The following is a 20,486-nucleotide window of genomic DNA, read 5'->3' as shown; positions in this document are numbered from 1 at the left end:
CATTTTACCTTTCTAAAAGAAAAATAGTATGGGAAGTGAATCCCTACATGCAGACATGCATCCTGTTTTCCTTTGATCTTGGCATCATCTAGTAGCTGTGTTTTGATTCATAGTGACCAGAATATCACGAGAAAGGAAATATACACCCATATATATATATACATATATATATATATATATACTTATTATGCTGTCTTCTGGGAACATGGTTTGTATTCTTAACTTGGGAGCATATGCGTGAATAGAATAATTTTGAGGTCTTGTTGTGGTGCTAATGAGAAAGGGAATGCAAAACCATCTGAAGTATCTTGTGATTATGGTTGTGATAGAATCTAATTAATACTCTACTTAATAATTTTTAATAGCATACTGTATCTAGCCTTTATGTGTCAACCTTGTTTACCCCTGGAATGTCTCTCTGTTCAAACCCAAAGACCTTAGTATGCCGCATGCATTCGTGTGCATTGTATTGCATTGAATTTTACGTTATCTGCCAGTTCCACAGAAAATTCTGTCTTTTTTTTAGCTCTACTCCAACATAAAATGAGGTCAAAAGGACATTCACATTATGGTACAGCTGCAGGGCTTGTTTTGTGGACTGCTCAGCAGTGGTTAATCCTGAGGAGGTCTAGGGTGATACTGATTACAGACAGAGTGTAGCTTAATTATAAGGGATGAGAGGTGCACTGTCCTGTTACAGAAAGCGATTCACTAAGATCAACTTTGGGTAGGGTAAAGTAAATGGCTTCTAATGTGTTAGGATCATTTGCCCTGACTATCCATCTCACCTGTCAGCTGTCCAAATTGCACCTGCCAAAGTCAACAGTGAGTCAGTAAACAAGAATTATCATATTCTTATTTTTTGGAGTCTTCTCCTTATTATCATCTTAAAATGAATTCTATCCCTTCAGATTCTTAAATCAGTAATTAATTAGGCTGGTGCACTGCTGGTTTTGGTTGCTAAGACTTGGCAAGAAGTCGTCTTCACAGATGAGGTGCTTTAAATCCATAAAGCACCTAGTTTCAGGAGTCTGCTGGAGTCTCTCACTTCCCACCTGTCACATGTAGTCACTGTCTGGGCAGCTCTCTATGTAAGAGGGCTCTGCTGTTTCTTCCTTTCAGTCCCCTCCCATTTAAAAACTGTATGTGCTTGGAGTGAAACAGCCCCTCTACCCAATGCAGGGCAGTGCTGTGAATTGGCTACCATCCCCTGGGGTGATGGGGTTTAGGGGGCCAATCAGATCAGAACAACTTGTGGCAGCTCTGACCATGTGATAAGCCTGGTACTGGGAGTCCCAAGTCTCCTGCTAAACCTGTTCTTAATTTCTAACACAGTGACTTCAGTGTTAACAAACCTTTCCTGTGTTTCCTTCATGGTAACTATTAATAGGTGAAATGTTGATTATTGTTTCCCTTGCCAGGCTGCTGTTGTACTTTATGCCTTGGGACATTTGAAGCAGAACAGAATATTTATTTAAATATATGTGACATTGCAAAGGAAATAATGGTGACTGGGACTTTGCAAGCAATAGGTTAGGCTAACCTGGAAACACTTCCTGTTTCCTAAGCCTTTTCCTTTTTGTCTTCATCAACATATTCATTCATTTCCCAAGTGTTCTATATTCTTCCAAAACCACAGCTGGGACAGCTGGAGTGCTCAGTGAACTGCCTGCCATCCTTGATGTACAGCTGTACTGACACTGCAGCTGCTCCTGTGCACGTGAGTCACAGCCTGGCCTTTGTACGCTCTTCCCCACTCCTGCAAACTGCATCATTTCTGGTGTTAAGCTTTAATGCTGGATCTAAGAATGAGCTGGGGAGCAGTCAGGTTGTTAATATGCTGACTTTGACCAATCCAGTTAAACTTTCCTATTGCATCCATCAGGACATTCAAGGCTACTTGCTCGTCAGAGTCCCTGTTGACCTTTGGGTACGATTAGGACCCACTGGCCATGCGTGTGAGTTATGCTCACAGGGGAGAAAGGGTTCAAGAGAAAGAAATCGTAGGCTATTGCTGCCTTATATTTAATCACTTTGAAATGCCCATTTTTCTGTTTGAGTTAGAAACAGTTGCCAGATAAAAAGCAGCCTGTGGAGCAAGCATGATCTGGTGTTGAGCAAATCTGCTGAGCAGCTGTAGATTATTTTTGTGCTGTAGGTAACATCTGCTGTATACGACAAAGACAGTAGGTAAAACTGAGAAAGAAGGCATTTGCTCTTGAGTTTTGTAACTTCATTACAATGTCAGCGTAACTTCAGTACTTCCATATTTCATTTGTGTAACTTTACGTTACACAACAAAACTCACAGTTATTTCTTCTCATGGATTTCTGCAAACATATATAATAGTTTTGCAGGAGCAAGTGCAACATTTCTCAGTTTAATTCATGTGCCATGAGTTTCTTGCCTTACCTTTACTATATAATACAATTAGTCCTTACCTTTTCTATGTAGAAGCAACAGTAAGCACCTCAAACAAATGGATACACTGTGGTCTTAAAATGTTTTGTGCTGTACAAAGCTACTTGCTAATCTGAACAAAATCAAACAAACCTCAAACCACAATCAAAATCAATATTGCTGCTTCAAAGATAAATATGTAGGTTTGGTTTATAATAACCAGGCTATGTTCTTAGATCAAGTACATTCCCAGGTATGTACTTGGTAGATTGAGCAGACTCATGTACCAAGCTCTGGTGAAAGCCAAGGTGATTAAAGGTAGAATGTCAGCTAGCAGGTAAAATTTTATCTTGCTTTTGTTCTTGCTGTTTCAGACTAGGCCTTTAGCTTGTCTGTACCTGCATCCTGCATCATGAGAAGTGTTTTAGAGGAAAGGCTCAAGAAGAACAGTGGCAGAAAATGAAGTACCAATGTGCCCAGAGAGCGAACTTTGCCAGTCTGTTAAAAATCAGTGTTTATCCTATTCCCCGGAAAGAAGATGCTTTATATCCTGTTATCTTTTGTGATTATGGATGTGCTTAATTATCCAAATTTGTAGCAGAGGTGCAGAGGAAAAATTCTCAAGTGGAAATGTTCAGGTCTCGTACTATTTCTTCCCTTTCATGCTTCTGGTCAAGATGTAGCTCTTGTATTTCAGGTTAAGGCTTGACTGGTTTTAGCAATAGTTTTCCTTGGTACAAGAGCAAGTTTTCGGGGCTAATGATTTGTGACTAACAGTGAAGAACAGCAAGAAGTCCTTACTACCTTTAGCATTATAATCCAGTTTCTCAGACTGGGTGATCTGTAGTTCCTAGGCATACCTCATGGCACACTAACATGTAGATGCAATACCTGTGGAAGTCTGAGGCAGAAACACTACTGAATTTGAAGAGGTGGTAAAAGGCAAAGCTCTTGCCTACCATTTCTGTTTCAAGTCCTCAGTTGTATGTATAAATGCCATAGCCTGGTAGATTCTGATTCAGGTTAGTGTAATTCTTGAAATTTAAAATAGTTGAAAACTGGGGTTAACAGCAGCCTTTCACAAAATTTTGTCCATTTCCCCAGTAAAAATTGAGAAGGTCATAAAGGGATTATTACTCTTGTGTTTAACTTAGGTGAACTTTTAGCTTTAAGGGCTATTAATAACCATCATTAGCTTCTTACTTATCCTTCACTTGGAATGCCTTCACACTTACCTGACTTAAGGGAGAGTCACTCTGTTCTTTGTCAGATGCTTTAGCCCCCCTGCTCCTGTTTGTTGGGTAACGTGCTGTCCTCAGTGTTTCCTAATGTATGCAAAAGCCAGCAGCTCTTAGGATTTGGAGTGGAAATGCTGAACTGACACTGTCATGTAGTTGAGGTATTACTCCGGTTTTGTTTTGTGCTGGAGCTTTGCCTATTTGAGGGCTTTGTGCCTCACTGGCTGAAGCAGACTGATGTGTACCACAAGTTCACAAGTAAACATTGCTGCAGTGAGTGAAGTTCCTTGAGCAATATCTTTTATACACTGCTCTTCTAAAAATGTGTAACTTCACAATCGTGACCTCCTGTGGTACGATCTCTGCAGACCTTATAAGTGGATCAGGGATGGATGAGATTGGTGTCTGAATGAGAGAGATTATGAGATCTTGGTTCATTTTGGGTGCAAGGTAGTCTTCCTTCTCAATGGCCTGCACCTGGGAAGCAATATCAGGTTGTCATCAAAGATCACATAGCATTTATCACAGAAGCAGATGAATGTTCTAATCAAATTTAAACTTTCTAATTCCACTTGGTCAACAAGTGTTACTGGCTGCTGTGTGCTCAGCAGAGATGCTGTGATCATCTCAAACATCGCCAGGTCCTTCTCAAAGCTGTCATCTTCGAGATACTATGACTACCTAATTTGTCTGGATGAAATTACAGTGAGAGAAGTACACTGTGCTGCATCTTGCTAAATTTCTTCTGTCTTCTTAAAGATCTCTTTCATCTTATAACAGGAAGGGCACTATGTCCTGTTGATTCAAATAAGCCATGTCTTACTGGAAAAGCAGGGCTTCAAAAAAATAAAAAAAAAGCTATAGATGCATTTGCAAGAATTTTTAGTTATAGATCAGTAGCACAATATAAAGGTGTATGGTTTACGTTGTTGAATCTACTGTGACACTTTGAGAGCTTTAATATTGATTTTAAGGCACAGAAGCACTCTGTGAACTTTTCGTTCACCTTTTGGACTTTGAGCTGTGAATGTGGGTTCTGATAGGCTGAACTTAATCCAAATACTTAGGCATTTGTAAGGTTCTGTGTGTATGTTTGGTTTTGCTTGCCCATTGAACCAAATCATTCATTAAGCAGCCAGGCTGCAAATCCTTTGAGAATTTCACCTCTTATTATTTTTATACTGCGTTTTGTGTGTTTATGTGTAGCTATGTAGTACATTAACACTGTACCTGACATTTTTCCGTTATTAAATTAGCTTTGTAGAGAAACTGGTTAACTATTAAAGAATTTTTGTCTGAGTATCCTTTAACTCTTCCATGGGAAGCAGAATTTGTCTCTTGCTGTACTGCTTATAGGCTTAGCCTCAACGTGAGAATTGCAAAGTCCTTTTCTGACAATTCAAACCTTGCCTTTTACTTAGCATATTTTTTGATGGATCATAAAGCATTTCTCAGAAATAGTTGATGGTGCACTTCCCACTTTTAAAAAGTAGCAGTTAGACAATTTTTTGACGCAGCAGATGACCTGTGACAGACACAGACCGGAAGAGCTGCAGCGAAAATGCTTTTGTTTCTGCAGTCTGGGAGCAGATAAGAATATTTCCCAGACCTTGTCATATGAGAATATGCCAGGTGAGTGAGGCGGTTGTAACATCCTTTTGAATTGTATCCATGCAGCGATGCTGTCATGTCGAGAGTGTGGTATTTCCATGGCTGATGTCTATGTTAAAGCAGACATTATAGCACATGTCTGTGTAGGAGCAGGTACCCGAGTATACTCTCACTTTGATTAACTTTAGCAAGTAAACAGCCTAATGAGGAGCACTAATTAAATAGGGAAATTGCTTGAGAAACTGTGTCACACCAAATGCATCTCTTTACTCCACAGGTGCATTTGTACAGGCTCGAACCCCACCCTACTTATGATCCTTCCTTTTGGTTATTAGGAAAGTAATTCTTATGCTTGTCAAGACAACTTAACTGTTACTTGCATCAAACCCTTCCTGGGCATGGCACTTCGCAGTTGCTGTCAGGTGCCCTTGCAAACATATTCTCACAGGGCATTGCCTATTTCTTTACTACTATAAACGTCTTGGTGTCTGGCAGTGGTCTGCATGCCTGAGGTGCTCCTTCTGCTCGTATGCCTTCTTCCCATGGGCAGTTGCCACTGTTCCTACCCCTTGCCAGCTTCAGGGCATTCTTCTCTCCCACATGTTCCTGGCAAGGTCACCACTAACCTCCCCTTCTATGTGCTACCTGGAGAGCTGGCAAGAAGCACACAGAGTGCAGCCAGGCCTGGATTAAAACAGTAGAATCTGGGATTTAATGTGTTTGTATCTTACTGCCCTGCGTAGACAGTGTTGAGCAAGTCCCCTGGGTGCCTGCACTGTCCTTCCTCCCATCAATCAAGGAGTGCTAGCGCTGCTGGTTAGCCTTGTACAGGGCTTCAGGTCTACAGATAAACGCTGAGCAGCTGGAAGCATTTGACACTATATCCTTTGAGATGACCGATTTGGCAGAGTCCCGCTCTGCAGCCCATTCTGCAGAGCTGGCCCATAGCTCTGCTGCAGAATGCAGTGGGCACAGCGGGCATGGAGAGCAGAGGGGTCCTCCTCCTGCAGGTAAGCATTGCTTGATCTCAGTCCTGGTGAATGTGCAAAATGCTGTGACCTTCCTGAATCCATGTATGTGCTTTCTGCTCTTCTTGTGTTGGAGTGCAGGATGGGATGCTGGTCCTCTCAAGCCCTGTGATTGGAAGCTGGGGCATGCTGCTTCCCAGCAAACCCCAGTGAATGGGGAAGAGAGGAGCCAGGGAGGGGGAGGGAGGGAGCTGCTCCTGCTCCAGCAGTCTCAACAAAAAAAAGTCAGATCACGCCATTGGATTCTGCATTGTGTTTGTCTTGGAGCGTGTACAGCATGTGTGTGTGTGGAAAGGAGCAGATGGCTTCTGAGTGGAGATGGATTACGAAAAGGCAAACTGCAGAAAGTGGTTTCTGAAAGGGTTTTGAAGAAGAAGGGGAGAAAACCTTTTCTTTTAAAAATTCAGTAAACATAAAACCTAACAGCAGTTGATACAGCAGCAGTTTTATCTTATGTAGTGATGCTTCAGAGAAGGAACTTTAAAAGTTTCAGGTTTTGCTGTTTTATTGTAATCGGACTCGTAGAAGATTTCTGTTTTGATTTTTTGTCTGCTTATGCTTTGGTGTCTCAAGACCAGAAACTTAGAGTTAATCATTATGATCTGTAGCTGTTGCATTAATCTGAATTCTTAAACCACCTCTCTGATATTAATGCAATCACTGTCTAGCTTTCACTAGCAGTTCACTTGAACAAGCTGAGAGTCATTCTTTGAAAAATATGATTTTCTAGAAGAAGTGCTGATGCTATTTAATTGTGTGATAACCAAGTATGTTTTGATGATTGTGTTTTGCAGGTCTATTGGTGTTTCTGGTGTATGTTAATGTGTAACACTTTTCCATAAAGGGGGCCCTGGATCTGAGCTTGTGATCTTAGAGCTGATTTTTTTTTCCTTCCCTGGTGAAAACATGCCGCTTGATTGCTTTCTAACGAAAAGTGTGTGTCAGCCATGATCCCGCAGTGAGCTGTATGTGTGTATAAGTATCTGTGTTGGTACGGAGTGCCTCTGGAATCATCACAGCTCCACAAAGACATGGGTCAAGGTGTTACTCATACTTTGCAGTGATTTTTATCATCCAGTGGCTATACTGTAAAGCAATGCTGTCAGGTTCCTGAAAACTGATTTTTAAAGTTCTTTGTTTATTAAAGTTAATTTCTGTAAAAGAGAGACAGCAGAAGCACAGGTTTTTTTCTCCTATAGGGTGTTTTTGCCTCATGCATTGATGCATAGTGAGTGACATTTGTGGTTTGCTCTTTCAGACAGGTGTGTTTCTTTACCTGGTGAAATACTTAAAGTAGGCTGGGTTTTGGGTTGTTTGGGGCTTTTTGGTTTGTTTTGTCTTTCGAAAGAAGAACAAAGACTTAACAGTTCTGCCAGGGAGACATGCTGTGGTGTGGTACCCTAGCTTTCAAGTTGCTGATTTCCCTTTAAAACCTATACCCTAGCAGTTTAAAGACTTGTCTTTGAGAAGCTATATACATGCTTAAATTTGCACCCTAGAACTTGGGTAATTCTGCTTGGTCTTTTGCCATTTATGAAGAATTCTTGCCAGGGGCAGTGGGAAGTTATTATTTAGAAATTGTTCCACCATGGTGTGTGGAAATCTAAGCCCTTGTGAGTACAATCTTCTGAGTCAATAGTCCTCACACCTAGGAACAAAATCCACCTTTGGAAGCCATTCAGCTTCTCTTGGTCCCAGAGGTGATGGTCTCTCCTCTCCTACCAAGCATGTGTCTCTTTGGTAGCAGACATTGATCCCGTTTTAGGAAGTTGCTTATGGAGATTTTCCATGACAGTCACAAGTCAAGGGCGTGCTTTTATTACTGAGCAAGCCCACTTGTGTGTTTCCTGAGATCAGAGGCTGAAATTCATAATTTAATTTTCTCAGAGTCAGGAACTGAATTTTGACATATTCAAAGATGAAGGGAAGAGTGGGATCACCTATTTGTGGACGTTTAAGTATATTTACAACCCCATTCTCTCTTCTTGTACATAAGCACTACTTCGATGTTGATGCAAGTGATTAAAAGTGACCCGTTTATAGTTTTTTCATATGCTTCAACATAGATTGTATGTGATTCCATGTGGACCTGACAGCAGGTGGCTGTGTGGGTGAGGGAGAGGATTGTCCTCACATCTGCAGCATTTGGCTTCACCCCTGCGTTACGTGCACACTGTGTGGTGCCACCATGCTCTGTAAGGGTGCGGCACCTATGATGTTTCTGGAAGCGAGAGTCCGGTACCATGTCACTAAATGCTTTGAACGCGCAGTATGCATCTGTCAGTGTAACTGCAAGTGTGTGTGTTTAGCACAGACACTGATATACTTAGATTCTATGAGCATGGAAAGAGGTTTTGGTACAGTTTTATCATGTGAACACTTTCAGTAATAAGTTTATATCTTACAGTTGTGTTTTTCAGGGACCTTATAGTAAAGAAATGTACATCTGAATTTTTTGTGTAACCTACTTAAGTCTATATCGAATCTGGATTTGAAGACAGATTTTCAGTGTGTCTTACTGCCTTGAAGGATAATTGCATTTCCTACTCTTAAGTACTTACACCTTGGAAAATCACTGCTCTAGATCTCACACACATAGAAGTATTTATGGCTATTTATCTCTGAAAAGTCAATCAGATTTTTTTCTGACTCTCGAGTCAAATTCATTCTCTGTGTTAACTGCAACTAATGTGTGGTTGTCTTCATTTATTTAAGTATATTGTACTTAATATCTCAATGAACATGTCGGGTTTTTGGAGGAGTTTTTTGCTCTGCTTTTATTTTTAAGGTACACTGGAAATTGAAAAATTACTTGCTGCTTGATGTTCGTGAATTAGCTTATAAGCAGATATTTGTAGTTACCTGTTCTTGACTCATGTGTTTCCAATATGAGATGAAAACTTAAGAGTTCTACAATATCTTAATGTAAAAGCCAAAAAACTTGTTTTGCCTTTGCTTTCACCTTCAAGCCCATTCTTCAAGGAAAAAAGAAAAACGAAAAGTCTTATGTTTGCTTCTTTGTTTAATGATTCTGTAGCACATTGTTTGTGCCAAATGTTTTTACTTGTAGATTCCTGCTGTAATATTGGAGAGTATAGTGTCCAGTCCACAGTACAGAGGACCGAGAGTTATTTTTTGTTGCGATTCTGTTATGGTTTTGTAACCCTCGGCATCATGTTTTATTGCAAACAAACACAGAGATCTTGTCTATGGGGGGAAAGTAACAGAACCAAGTGTTTCTTACTGGTCTTTCAGTTCGTTCATTCTTCTGATTGCAGGTTTAACTTTTACTGCAGAGGTCATATTCTAGATTTATACATTAGTAGCAGCTGTCTTCATGCAGAATTATCTGTGCAAGATATCCACAGCTTTAACAGACATTTTGGTCTTCCCACAAAGGAAACAGCTTTATGTGGCATGTCAGCTGATTTCAGTCATGGTTATTATATTTATGTAGGGTAGTTTGTAGCAGTACTGTGATTACCCTTCATCCCAATGTTCTCGTATGACCTTTGATATGCCCAGGAAGTGAGGCAACAGTATGTAACTACGTAATAAAATACCATCACCCACACATACACAATTTATCCAAGAGATTGTTTACCACTGCAGGATATACCAAATTTCTTTTCCAACCTAGAGGTTAAGACTGCCAGTAGAAATTTGGAGTGAAGAGCCATGCAATGCCTCCCTGTGAACCTGGATTACCCCATTACTGTGTAAGGCAGTGTTCCCAGCACCCTTGATGGTGGCATAGAGCGGGAGCCCCTCCTGGGGGTCCCTGCATTCCTCCAACACCAGCATCCAGCCTGCGTGTGCCACTCAGTGTACTCTAGCTCTGCCTCTCCAGTTTGCATGCTGGCAGTCCCTGCTTTAACTACTTCTCACTTCAATTCCTTTGTCCATACTGTTGTATCAGGAGGGTTGTTCACATCAGCTAATAGGTGTAACGGACTTGAGATTTGCAGACAAAGACATTAGTGGGTGACATTAGTATACAGGAAACTGGCAGAACAGATGAGGTGGAAGAAATCCTTGAGATGCTCTTCTTAACTCAGGTGCACTTTTTAATGTATAGTCTCACAGTTACAGTGGTGAACTAGTAGATGTTGAGTGCCAATTTGTGAATGCTGCTCAGCCATAACAGTAGATCAAAAGAGAGGTGACCTCAACCAGCAAGGCCAGGCTAGGAGCCATTTCAGCAGCAGATGCAATAACCTTGAGTGTACAGGGAAGTGAGAACCTGGAATAAATGTTGGAAGCACCCCAGCACACCTGAGATCATGGCTTCTGAGGATGCTGATTAGCTGGCCTTAGTTCCTATAAGTGTAATTAAAGAGGACCTGATTCATGAGGCTGATGAGGAAATGAGTGCAGAAAGGAGAGGTTGTGTGCAGTAGAAGTATGTACACTGATAGTCAAGTATGGATTTTTTACTTGAAGTTTTGTTAGTCAGGGAAATCCTTTGCAACAAAGTAGTTGATCTTCTGCTGGTAAAGCTTTGTATTAGCCATCTAATTAATTGATTAGTTCCTATAGAGCTGTGGAAAACGGACATTAAAATGTTGCCCATGTTATACTGCACATCTGTGCAGAGGCAGGTTATTATTTGAACACACATTTTTCTGAGCTGGTATACTACCCTTTCTTCTGTACTTTGTCACTAGGAAAACAATAAATGAGTTAGAAGAATGGCATCACATGCTATTCCTTCTTATTTTCGTATAATTTCAGGACAACTTTTCAGCCAGTACCATGACTCATTTCAGAGGTGGCTACCAAGTTTGTGTTTCCCTGTGTGTGGGATGTTAACCTCTCTTAAGTAGAAAAAAAGATGCTTCATAGAAACAAGAGACAGATCTCCATGTATCTTCTAGTGTTTGGGGGGTGATTGTATGCAACAGAAAGTTGTAGTTCCATAGTTCAATACTGTCTTTCCAGGGTAGATATGAGTAGCATGTCCGTAAGTCCTCTGAGGCCCTACAGGGACAAATGTCACTCGAGAGAAGTTGTGTCCTATTACCTCTGCAGTGTATGCTGATGCCAGACTGTACTATACAGCCCATGGAAGTGAGTAGTCTACAATATGTTGGGGTTTTTTTCTTCTTTAGCTTGTTTTTTATCTTCTATACTATATTTTAAATCCCATGACCACATGATGATTGGAATTATGGATTGGATTGGCATCAAATTCTTAAAAGGAGTATGAGATTATCCTTTTCTTAGGATTTAGAGAGATGAGCATAAAAAAGAAGGTTTAAAAGTTGCAGAGGCTGCTTCTGGCTTTTTTGAATACCGACTAATAATTTGATTTTTATTTTTCCTTTAAAGTTGTTGGCTTTTCTTGAATGGAAAGCTTCAGAACAGGAAATGTTTTATTCAGCTCTGACTGGATGTGCAAACCCCACGCTAGTTGTAAAGTTTTTTCTGGCAATCATCTGCCTGCTGATTTCTAGTAACTATTCCCGGCACTAGATACCAGAGGAGGCGGTTTCTGTTTTGTTCAGTTTGAAACATCACGATACATTTCCCTCAGCAAGTGGCTTACATGATGTTTTTTGGCTTCAGTTTTTATGCATAATGACAGTGAAAACATTTGATTGATCCCAGAGAATAGGAGAGAGTTGTTCGTTGAGATTTTTACCCGCAATCTTCTTTAGTCTACTGTGATGCAGATGGCTGAAACCCTTATTCGGGTAAAGATTGCAAGTCAGGCTTGTATGCAACCAAGTGAAACATTCACTAATTTTTTCATCTTAATTTCTCTGAGCTGATTAATGTAACAGCAGTTAGACAGTGTCATTCTGCATGAAATGCTGCAGTGTGACTTCCCCTTTGGCTGCCGACAAGCATCGGGTGCTCCAGAGACACTGGAGTTACTGAAACATCCACAGGCAGAAATGTGGAAGTGACCCCTAAATAGATGTGTCTGTTTTCAGACACCAAGGTTGGGACATTTGGGAAGCGGGAAGCACAGCTACTGCATACCTCTAAACTTTAAAGCATAGCTATTTTAAGTTAAGCACTTAAAACGGAAGCACTAGGGTACTTAATGGAAACATTTGCAAATTAGGGCCACTGGGTACTGGCAGTGTTAATTTGTGTTTAAACTAATATAAGATAACCTCTTCCCTTACAGCTATAAATAGAACTGAACTGGTTCTGTTCTGTGATTAATATGAAAACCTTGACTACTTGGGTTATTGCTTCAAATTGCCAAGTAAAAAAATCTGTGTCAACATACAATGATAAAGTTCATGTGGAAGAGTGAAAGCCATGTATGTTGGAGTACAGATTCAGTTAAAAAAAGGGGGCATGTGTTTCGCATGTAATTTTTTAATATGCAAAGCGGAACATAGCTATCTAAAATAAATATCTATTCATGTATTTCTAGGCATTGGTAATGAAGGGCTAATTGTCCTCTAAACTGAAGTGTGCAGCATAAAAGCAGCACCTCCTACCACCAAACCCTTTCTCATCAGTCTGGTTGAAAACGGCTTGTTTTATTGTAGTGACTCCTTTGAAGTTTGTGATGTTGAAGGCCAGCAGGGATGGCCACATCTGACTTGTTACCCCTGTAACACAAGTCATTACTACATGCAACGTATATTGAGCACATAACTCACGGTATTTGGAAGAGGCATGTTAGCCTCCAGCCTTGATTTGAAGATGAAGGGTAAATCTTCCATCTTACTTGATAGTTTGTTTCCATGCCAACAACCATCAGAGTTTACAGAAACCACACCTGACTTTTTATTTTTTAATTCTGAGTTTTTCTTGCTTCAGCTCCCAACTGCTGGTTGTTGGTGCCTCTTTCTCCATTAATTGAAACAGGCTCTTAAGTTATGCTTTTGGACCAATCAGTGCATTACAGACAAGTTAGGTCATTATCTTTTTAGATAAATTTACATATAAAGTTATTGAATCTCTCCCAGTAGGGTATTTCCTACAGCCTTGAAAATGTTTGGGGGCAGTGAGAGATAGAAAGAGATCCTTTTCAGCCCCCTCTCCTTCTGTTTGAAAGGAAAGATTGGGACACTGGAATTCAAGTGTCCTAATTACAAGGCAAGCTGTGTTGCTCTTGTTTTTAGGGTTTTGTTGTTGTTGCAGTTTTTGTCCTCCCTCAGTTCTCCAGCACTTTACCTTGGAAGTGCTGGACTTGAGAGGGAAAACTGATTTCTACTTGCTGTAGTGCAGGGGTGAACAGCATCAATTCTGCCTCCATTCAGGTTCTCACCTGCAGTCGTCACTTCAATGCAACTTCCTAAATCCTTTATTGTACTCCTGCTTTATAGACTGAAGCCCGTATAACTTGCAGTTACAGATTTGGTGAAAGTAAAATGCAGTTTGAGTACGGTGTGCTTGTTTTTTTTTTCCCCAAAATCAGTTTCAAATGTTCGTTCAGAATCTGTGAAGTGGATGTAAGCCTCATCATTTTTACCAACCTGCTAAGCTTTTGGTCACTTGTAAATGTTACTGGCAGTGACTTTACTATTTTTTTAAAATTCGTTTTCAATTGATTATTGAAAATATTGACTAACACCTGGCTTAGGACCGAACTTGTGGAACCAGCAGAAACATCTTCATTTAATTCTCTGTTGACAAGGCCAACTTCAGATCTGGCAGGAGTCTTATGGTCTTCAACATTTAACATGTTTTCTGTTGGTGTCACTTGTTCCATTTTTAAAAGGAAGCATTTGGGGGAAAAAAAAATAAATAAATAAATAAAAGGAAATGCTCCACCATATCAGTCTCAGTAAAGGTGGGAGTTTCAGTGAGCTAAAACAGACTACTAGGGAAATGTTAATAGGAGACAATAGGTGGGGGAGGGGGGATGGAACACACACAACCACCAGATGGGATGAGCATGTCTGCGGCAAAGATAGTGCTTTCTCCCCGTCGCATCCTGAGCTCAGCTGGTCTGAGAAACATTTCTTCCACAAGAGTTAGCAAGGAGAATTTTGGGAGGGGGTAGTGCACCCAGGTCTTAGGGCCTTCTTTTAGACTGTTTGTTCTGTGTGTTTTGGAGCCTGAATAAAAAAATGCTGTTTTGAAAGGTTCTTTCTGATGGTTACTAGAATGAACTGACTAAAGTATAGGAGCATGCAGTTTCCATGGGGAACTGGGCCTTTCCCATGAATGTGGCTAGGGAGAAAGAGAGCCAACCTGCCTGGTTGGGCTGTGTTGACCCCCTCAGAGTTTTGGTTCCCACTGTATTGTGTCCATGCCGTGCTGTTTTGTTCTATTTTTTCCCCTTATCATCTATAAACCTCTGCTTCCTTTTGAATGTAGATACAGCAGGCAGCATGGCCGTTGTTCCTAAGTTTATGAGCATTTTTAATTCCCCCCCAGTCCAATCAGTCTCATGCTGTGTAGGACTGGTGGCAGCTGCTTATCTGTAAAGGCTTTTCCAGTTTTAGCATCTGCCTGGCCACACTTCTCTGCCAGGGAAGTTCCCGCTGTCCCCAGGAGACATCAAGGAACATGTAGTGAATGTGCTAGACGTCATCTCCAGATCCAGATATTTTCTTTCTGGAGTTCTTATATCTGGGTCTAAAAGTCTCAGCAACTTGGTTGGCTTCAGTCTGACCTTTGCGACACAAGCCACCTGTAAAGTGTCTAGCAGGTAGCTGCTGATAATTACAAGAGCCTCGTGGTTCCTTACAGACTTCTCTTTGACCTCTGGTGCTACAGCTACTCAGTTGAAGTCCCATTCCCTGGTACCTCATCCAGTAAAACCCAGAAATGTTTCCTCCAGCTCCCTCTGAAATGCACTATCACTGTTTATCCTCCTCCAGCAAATGTCCACTGCGGTTTCTCTGCTCACACACCCACTGCCAGCAATTAGGCCACAGGCTCTGGTGCCCCCTCAGCCATCTGTCCCCAAGGATGATGTGGGGGTAACCATCTGGAACACAAGAAGTAGATCGTTGACATCGTTCTTTAAGACTGGCTGCTGTTTGGCTACTTGTAGTAAATCTAGGTGAGGCATACACAGGTCTCAGTGGATTACAGAGTGCAGCAAGGCAGATGAGATCAACCCATTTTTATGGCCCTGGCATTTTTCAATCCAGTCGTTGAGACAACCAACTGCAAAGTCTGAACTTCTGGTTTATAACCAGAATTTTTTGGAGGTGTTTAATGCGGAGCCCTGACCCCCATGTCTGTTGCATCCTTTTTGGTGAATTATTCTTGTGTAATATTTAGGTGGGTTTTAGTTGTTGCGAGGTTTTTTTTTTTGTGTGTGTGTTTTGTTTTTTTTTGAGGAACTTCTGAGGAAGCTCTTACAGTTCCTCTTTAGAACAAAGTTCTGGTTTTTAATCCTTTTCTTAGATTTCTCAAAAGTTTGTGAACATGTCTTAACTGGTTCCTGCATGTGCAGTTTTGCTGGGGAGAGCTTGTCCACAATCCACTGCTCTGAGCTTGGCTGTATTTTCTGAGGCCAAAAAGCAGAACAAAAAGCCAAAGCTGTAGATCTGAGGGGAAATAAAACCATTTAGGAAACTCAGTATGCTCCTTAGTTGCTTGACTCTTTTGCTTATGTTCAATCACCCGGTTTTCTCTAGTCTGAAGTGCATTTCTGTGGATTTGGTTTGCTGGATTGTTTTTCTCCTTCAATCTTTTGATGCTTTTTGGAAAAATTCTTCAGGCCATATTGTTATACTCCACTCTTGTTTTTTAGGTGTATTAGTGACACCCACAGTACTTGGGTAAGCACCTTTATGTTGCTTTCCAGCATTGTGAATTTACTGTTGAAGTGACAAGTATGTCAGTTAGGCACAGACAGCAGCCAAAAGTCAGCTCCTGCCTGCACGTACTACTGTCTTTCTACCTACTGCATGGAGGCAGGGGATCTTACATGGTGTTTGTTAATGCTTGGTAGAGATTTTGCATACTGAAGTTAATTTCATTAAAAATAGATATAAAATTCTCACTTCTTTTTTCCACTGTCAAATTCACATAGGCTCAGAGAAACATCTGCTGGATCAAAGTCTGTTAGCTCCTTCAGTGTGTTCCTGATTGCTGAAACTCCCTCCAGCCTTGTTTGTTTGGAAAAAGTCAGGCATAACATTGGATCTACACAGCCTGCAGTGTTTCACAAGGCAGATAGGAGCAGTGCAGTACTTGCACAAGCATGATCATGCAGATTCACAGGCAGGAAATGCTGCTTGGTACTTAACATCTCCTTGTCCTGTCTGTCCCCCATTATGCTTGTGCCATCCAAATTGGTTCTTCCTTCCCTCCGCGCTCCTTTGGGGTTAGACCAGGGAAATGGCTATCAGCTGTTCCCAGGCACTACCAACTGAGATGGTTGCAAATAAGATGCTTGGGCACACAGAAACTTGGGAGAGAATAACAAGCTAAAAATGTGAGATAAATTGTCCTTGGATCATGACCGTCCCTTTCTAATGTCTGGCCAGGCAGAACCATAAGTGCTCGTCCCACTGAGGTTGTATCTGCCACCTGAGATGTGCTGCAAATAAATTACCAGCTTTGCTGTAGTTATTTTACTTATCAGGGGATAACTAATCTTTTTTTGTACTGCAGGCTTCAGTTTAGAATAGTTGGTTTTATTTTTCTCACAGACATCAAAGAAGTTCTGATTGGCAGATTGGAAATTTGCGTAAGGTCTGAAAGGAGGATTTATAGGAAACGAGCAGATGGTCTAGTAGAGAATTTCCCCAGGAGGTTGCAGTTCTTTAAAAGGGGAAAAAACTAAATAGACTGTACAAAATTCGACTGTAAAATTAACTGGCCAGCCAGTAGCTAAATACTTAACTAAAATGATTCAGCTTGGCCCCTAGCATAAGCATGTAATGAAGTGATGTGTGTGTGAGCTGACACCACACACATTATTTCAAGTTTCACCTAATAAGTGCGCATGAATGAAAAATTAGTTTGCTATGCACAGTGGTGCGGCCTCTCCTGCATCTCTTAGTTTCACAGTGGCAACATGATTGTTCAGGCATGCAGGAGAACGCTGCAAAATGCTGTTCATTTTAAATAAAATATATCACCATTCAGCAGAATGTATTTAATTTTTAAACTGCTCTTTCTAGCCTCGTAAGCATAAGAATTAATATATTGGTTAAATTCTGATATTTGATTATATAATCAAATATTTAATGTTTAAGGGAAAAAAAATTGCTTTATTTGGAGGATACAAGACTCAAGAGCATGTTAACCCTAAGCAGTCCAATATTATACGTCACTTAAAAAATCCATGAACTCAAGTCACTTTGGAGTTGTTTGGCACATAGCTTTGGACTTCTGATATCCATTTTTCCAATGTGGTTTTCTTTTTTTTTTTCCTTTCTTTTTTTCCCGAAGCTGTGATACATAGAAATTGCAGGATTTGTGGGTGGGTGGGTATTTTTAAATGGACAGTCAGATTTTTAGTGCAAATCCCTTCATTCCTGCTGCTGAGGTTTTAAGAAACAAATTTTGTATGCTACATTAAACAAACAGGTGCATTCAGAACCCAGTTGAGTTCATTGTGCCTTTAAAAAGTTAGGAAAGTACCTTTTTCTTTAAATCCCTATGAAAGACCCTTTTTAGAAGGCAGAAAAGTTTTAATTCTCTCATGTTATATTTTAAATTGAATACCCAACAGAGACAACTGTCTGAAATAATAAAAAGCATTTAATTACTCTCATGCTTATCTGTTTGTGTTCTGGTTTGCTTCTCCCAGAAACTTACTCATAACACCTGGTGTCATGGGAGCAGTCCCATGGGCCACGTGCAGACATAGTTCGGCTCAGAGTCCATTGGCGTAACACGGGTGCAGAATGTAATTAAACTGGATTTCTCTTCCAGCTTGCTGTGTTTGCGTAATTTTTCATAATGGTAGTAATACAGCTATTCAATTTAGAAACCAGCCTTGAAAACCTTTGACCTAACCTCTTGAAGTACTAAGAGGAAGAGGGTAAATATCCAAGGGCTATGTGAAATTCTTAATTGAGCCTAGATACATACTTCCTTGTATATAACGCCTTACAAATCTCTGTTCATGGCAGATTTTCCCCCTTCCCTCCAGCGATCCATTTCCATTAGCCTCAGACTTAGAGCCTCTGGGAAAAAAAAATAAATAAATCTCAGAATTCAGCACAATCTTCCATATATTGAAAAAAAAAAAATGTCAAATTCATGTCAGTGCAGTTGTCCAGGTTCAGCTAAGGCAGAAATTGTGTCTGCAAAGTGCTTGTTCACATTAGTCCCATATGAACCAAAATCAGGCACCTCTCTGAGGGTGTGCAAGAGTCTGCAAGGCTGGCATGGAGAGGGACGAGTTTTCTGTTGTTTAACCAAAGCTCATCTGGTATGAAAATACCAAGAGGTGAGTTGTGAACCCTGTCATTGATAGAGTAATCTTGCAGCTTACTATTTGCTGGGTTTCTGAAATTGTCAATTGTATAGAAAGCTCTGAATGAACTATTTCACATGTTTGATCTGCTGCAGTTTGTTTATAGTGTAGAATCTGAGTATACCATATGATGATGTTTCCTCTAACAAGGTGTAGTCCTTTTGGCTTCCTTTGCAGAAACAGAAGATCTCTCTATAACGTGGTCCTCTTGTATCCGTCATCTTCAGCCTGATTGCTTGCCTTGTAGTTCCTAACATGTGGGGCTGGGTTTATGCAGAGCCCCTGCCTCCTCACTTTCAGCAGACCTGCTAAGTCTCTGCAAGCTTCTTGGCTCTGATTTTTACAATCGTGGAGGAGCTGGAGGAAGGCATTTTAAATCTTAAGATCCTTTTCCTCCTTGAGGTGTATTTTAAAGTGAAGTATTTCCATAACCTTTGTTACGGATCCGATAATGTTTGTGTGGATTTGATTTTTGTAATGGAGGGAGGAAGCAAGTTATGCAGAGTGCTCAGGGTATGGGACCAGCTGTGGCAGATGAGACAAAAGGTCCATCTAGCTCAGGGTGTTGTCTTCAGCCATGAGTGAGAGAGTATGAGAAACAAAGTATGTACAGAGTGGTCCTGGCTGCAAGATTTGTACCACGTGATTTTTGTGATAAAATTGAATTTTGAAGGGTGTGTGGTCACCTGAAAACCTCAGTTTAAAAGTGGATGTGGCAGGGAACTGATGAAGGTAAGAGGATGGAGCTGGTCTGAAAAAAGTGCAGTTGAAGGGAAGGGGAATCCTCTCCTTTGCATTGTGGTGTGTAAAGCATTCCCAGGCTCAGAGGGTATCCCAGGGAAAGAATGAAAATAACTGCAACTGTCTGGATAATGTCATCTGGAGAGTCCTAAGGTTAGCTTTGATCCTTGCAGGAGGATCACCCTTAGCAGAGGTGAAAGAGGAGTCCTTCAAAAGTAATATAACCAGTCACGACTCTCGTGCTGAACATCCATCTTGTTGGTCCCTCTCAGTTTTCTTCACTTTCTATCTTTTTTTTTTTTCTTCATTAGTCACCTGGGCTGGGGGTAGAAAGTTGGGACTGTCTCTGAGTTTTAACGCTACCCAAGAAATCCAACCTCAGAGAAGTCTAGAGAGTTATGTTACGCTCAAACTGAAGAGCCATGGTTCAGGATTTAGGAGGCTGCTCTCACTGTAAATGATACATTAATGCCACGTTTCCTTTACAGGAAACTAGCAGCTGGCGAGAGCCTGGTCAGTTGTGTTTGGATGGCTATGTTATTTGGATTGCAGCAGGTAACTGATAAAGAGATGCCAAATAATTTGTGTTGTATCTAACAATGACATCAAAGCAAAACAGTTCTGAGAAATAGAACAGACTCTGAAAGTGGCATGTATTGACATTTGCCTATTGCAGTAATTGCACTTGCAAATTAGGTACTTGTAAATTAGTCCTGTGTTTGTTCACTTTTTGGAGGACTATCTGAAAGTGATTTTTGTAGTTAGCTTGCAAAGTTGTACTGACATAGTGGAATTTATTGCTCAAGAGAAGCAGCATGTGAATTTATCCCCCATATTCTTCCACCCACTAAGTCCTAAGCAATCTCTTTTCTCTGTAAACAGTCAAGTGAACTTGTCAGCTATAGAAATCATTTTTTTCTTCTGCTGTCTTCACGCTGTATTATTTTCTGGTCTGTCACATTCATTCTCTGACTTTAGTGTTCTTCTTTATACAGCTTCTCTTCCATCGCAGCCCTAAGGAATAAGAAAAATTAATTACTAAGCAACTGGATTAACTAGTATTGTGTTGTCCAGAGATATGGCTCTGTACTTATCGTGCTTTCT

At 40.7% G+C, this 20,486-nt stretch overlaps 1 protein-coding gene across 20 annotated transcripts in view; it reads left to right on the top strand.

The window, feature by feature from the left end:
* Nucleotides 1–20,486, top strand: part of MARCHF8 (membrane associated ring-CH-type finger 8) — a 98,448-nt gene that overhangs the window by 22,665 nt on the left and 55,297 nt on the right. The window contains exon 1 of one of the 20 annotated variants that reach the window (XM_021296046.2): nt 12–19,937. The exons of the other annotated variants lie outside the window; for them this stretch is intronic. Coding sequence (XP_021151721.2) covers nt 19,851–19,937 — 87 coding nt within the window. The 5' untranslated portion in view covers nt 12–19,850. Of the gene's footprint in view, nt 1–11; nt 19,938–20,486 lie in introns of those variants that run through there. 20 annotated transcript variants of the gene reach the window in all.

This window comes from Columba livia, chromosome 6 (assembly GCF_036013475.1).
Source record: "Columba livia isolate bColLiv1 breed racing homer chromosome 6, bColLiv1.pat.W.v2, whole genome shotgun sequence".
Lineage (NCBI taxonomy): Eukaryota > Metazoa > Chordata > Aves > Columbiformes > Columbidae > Columba > Columba livia.
This window is presented reverse-complemented; position numbering and strand designations above follow the sequence as displayed.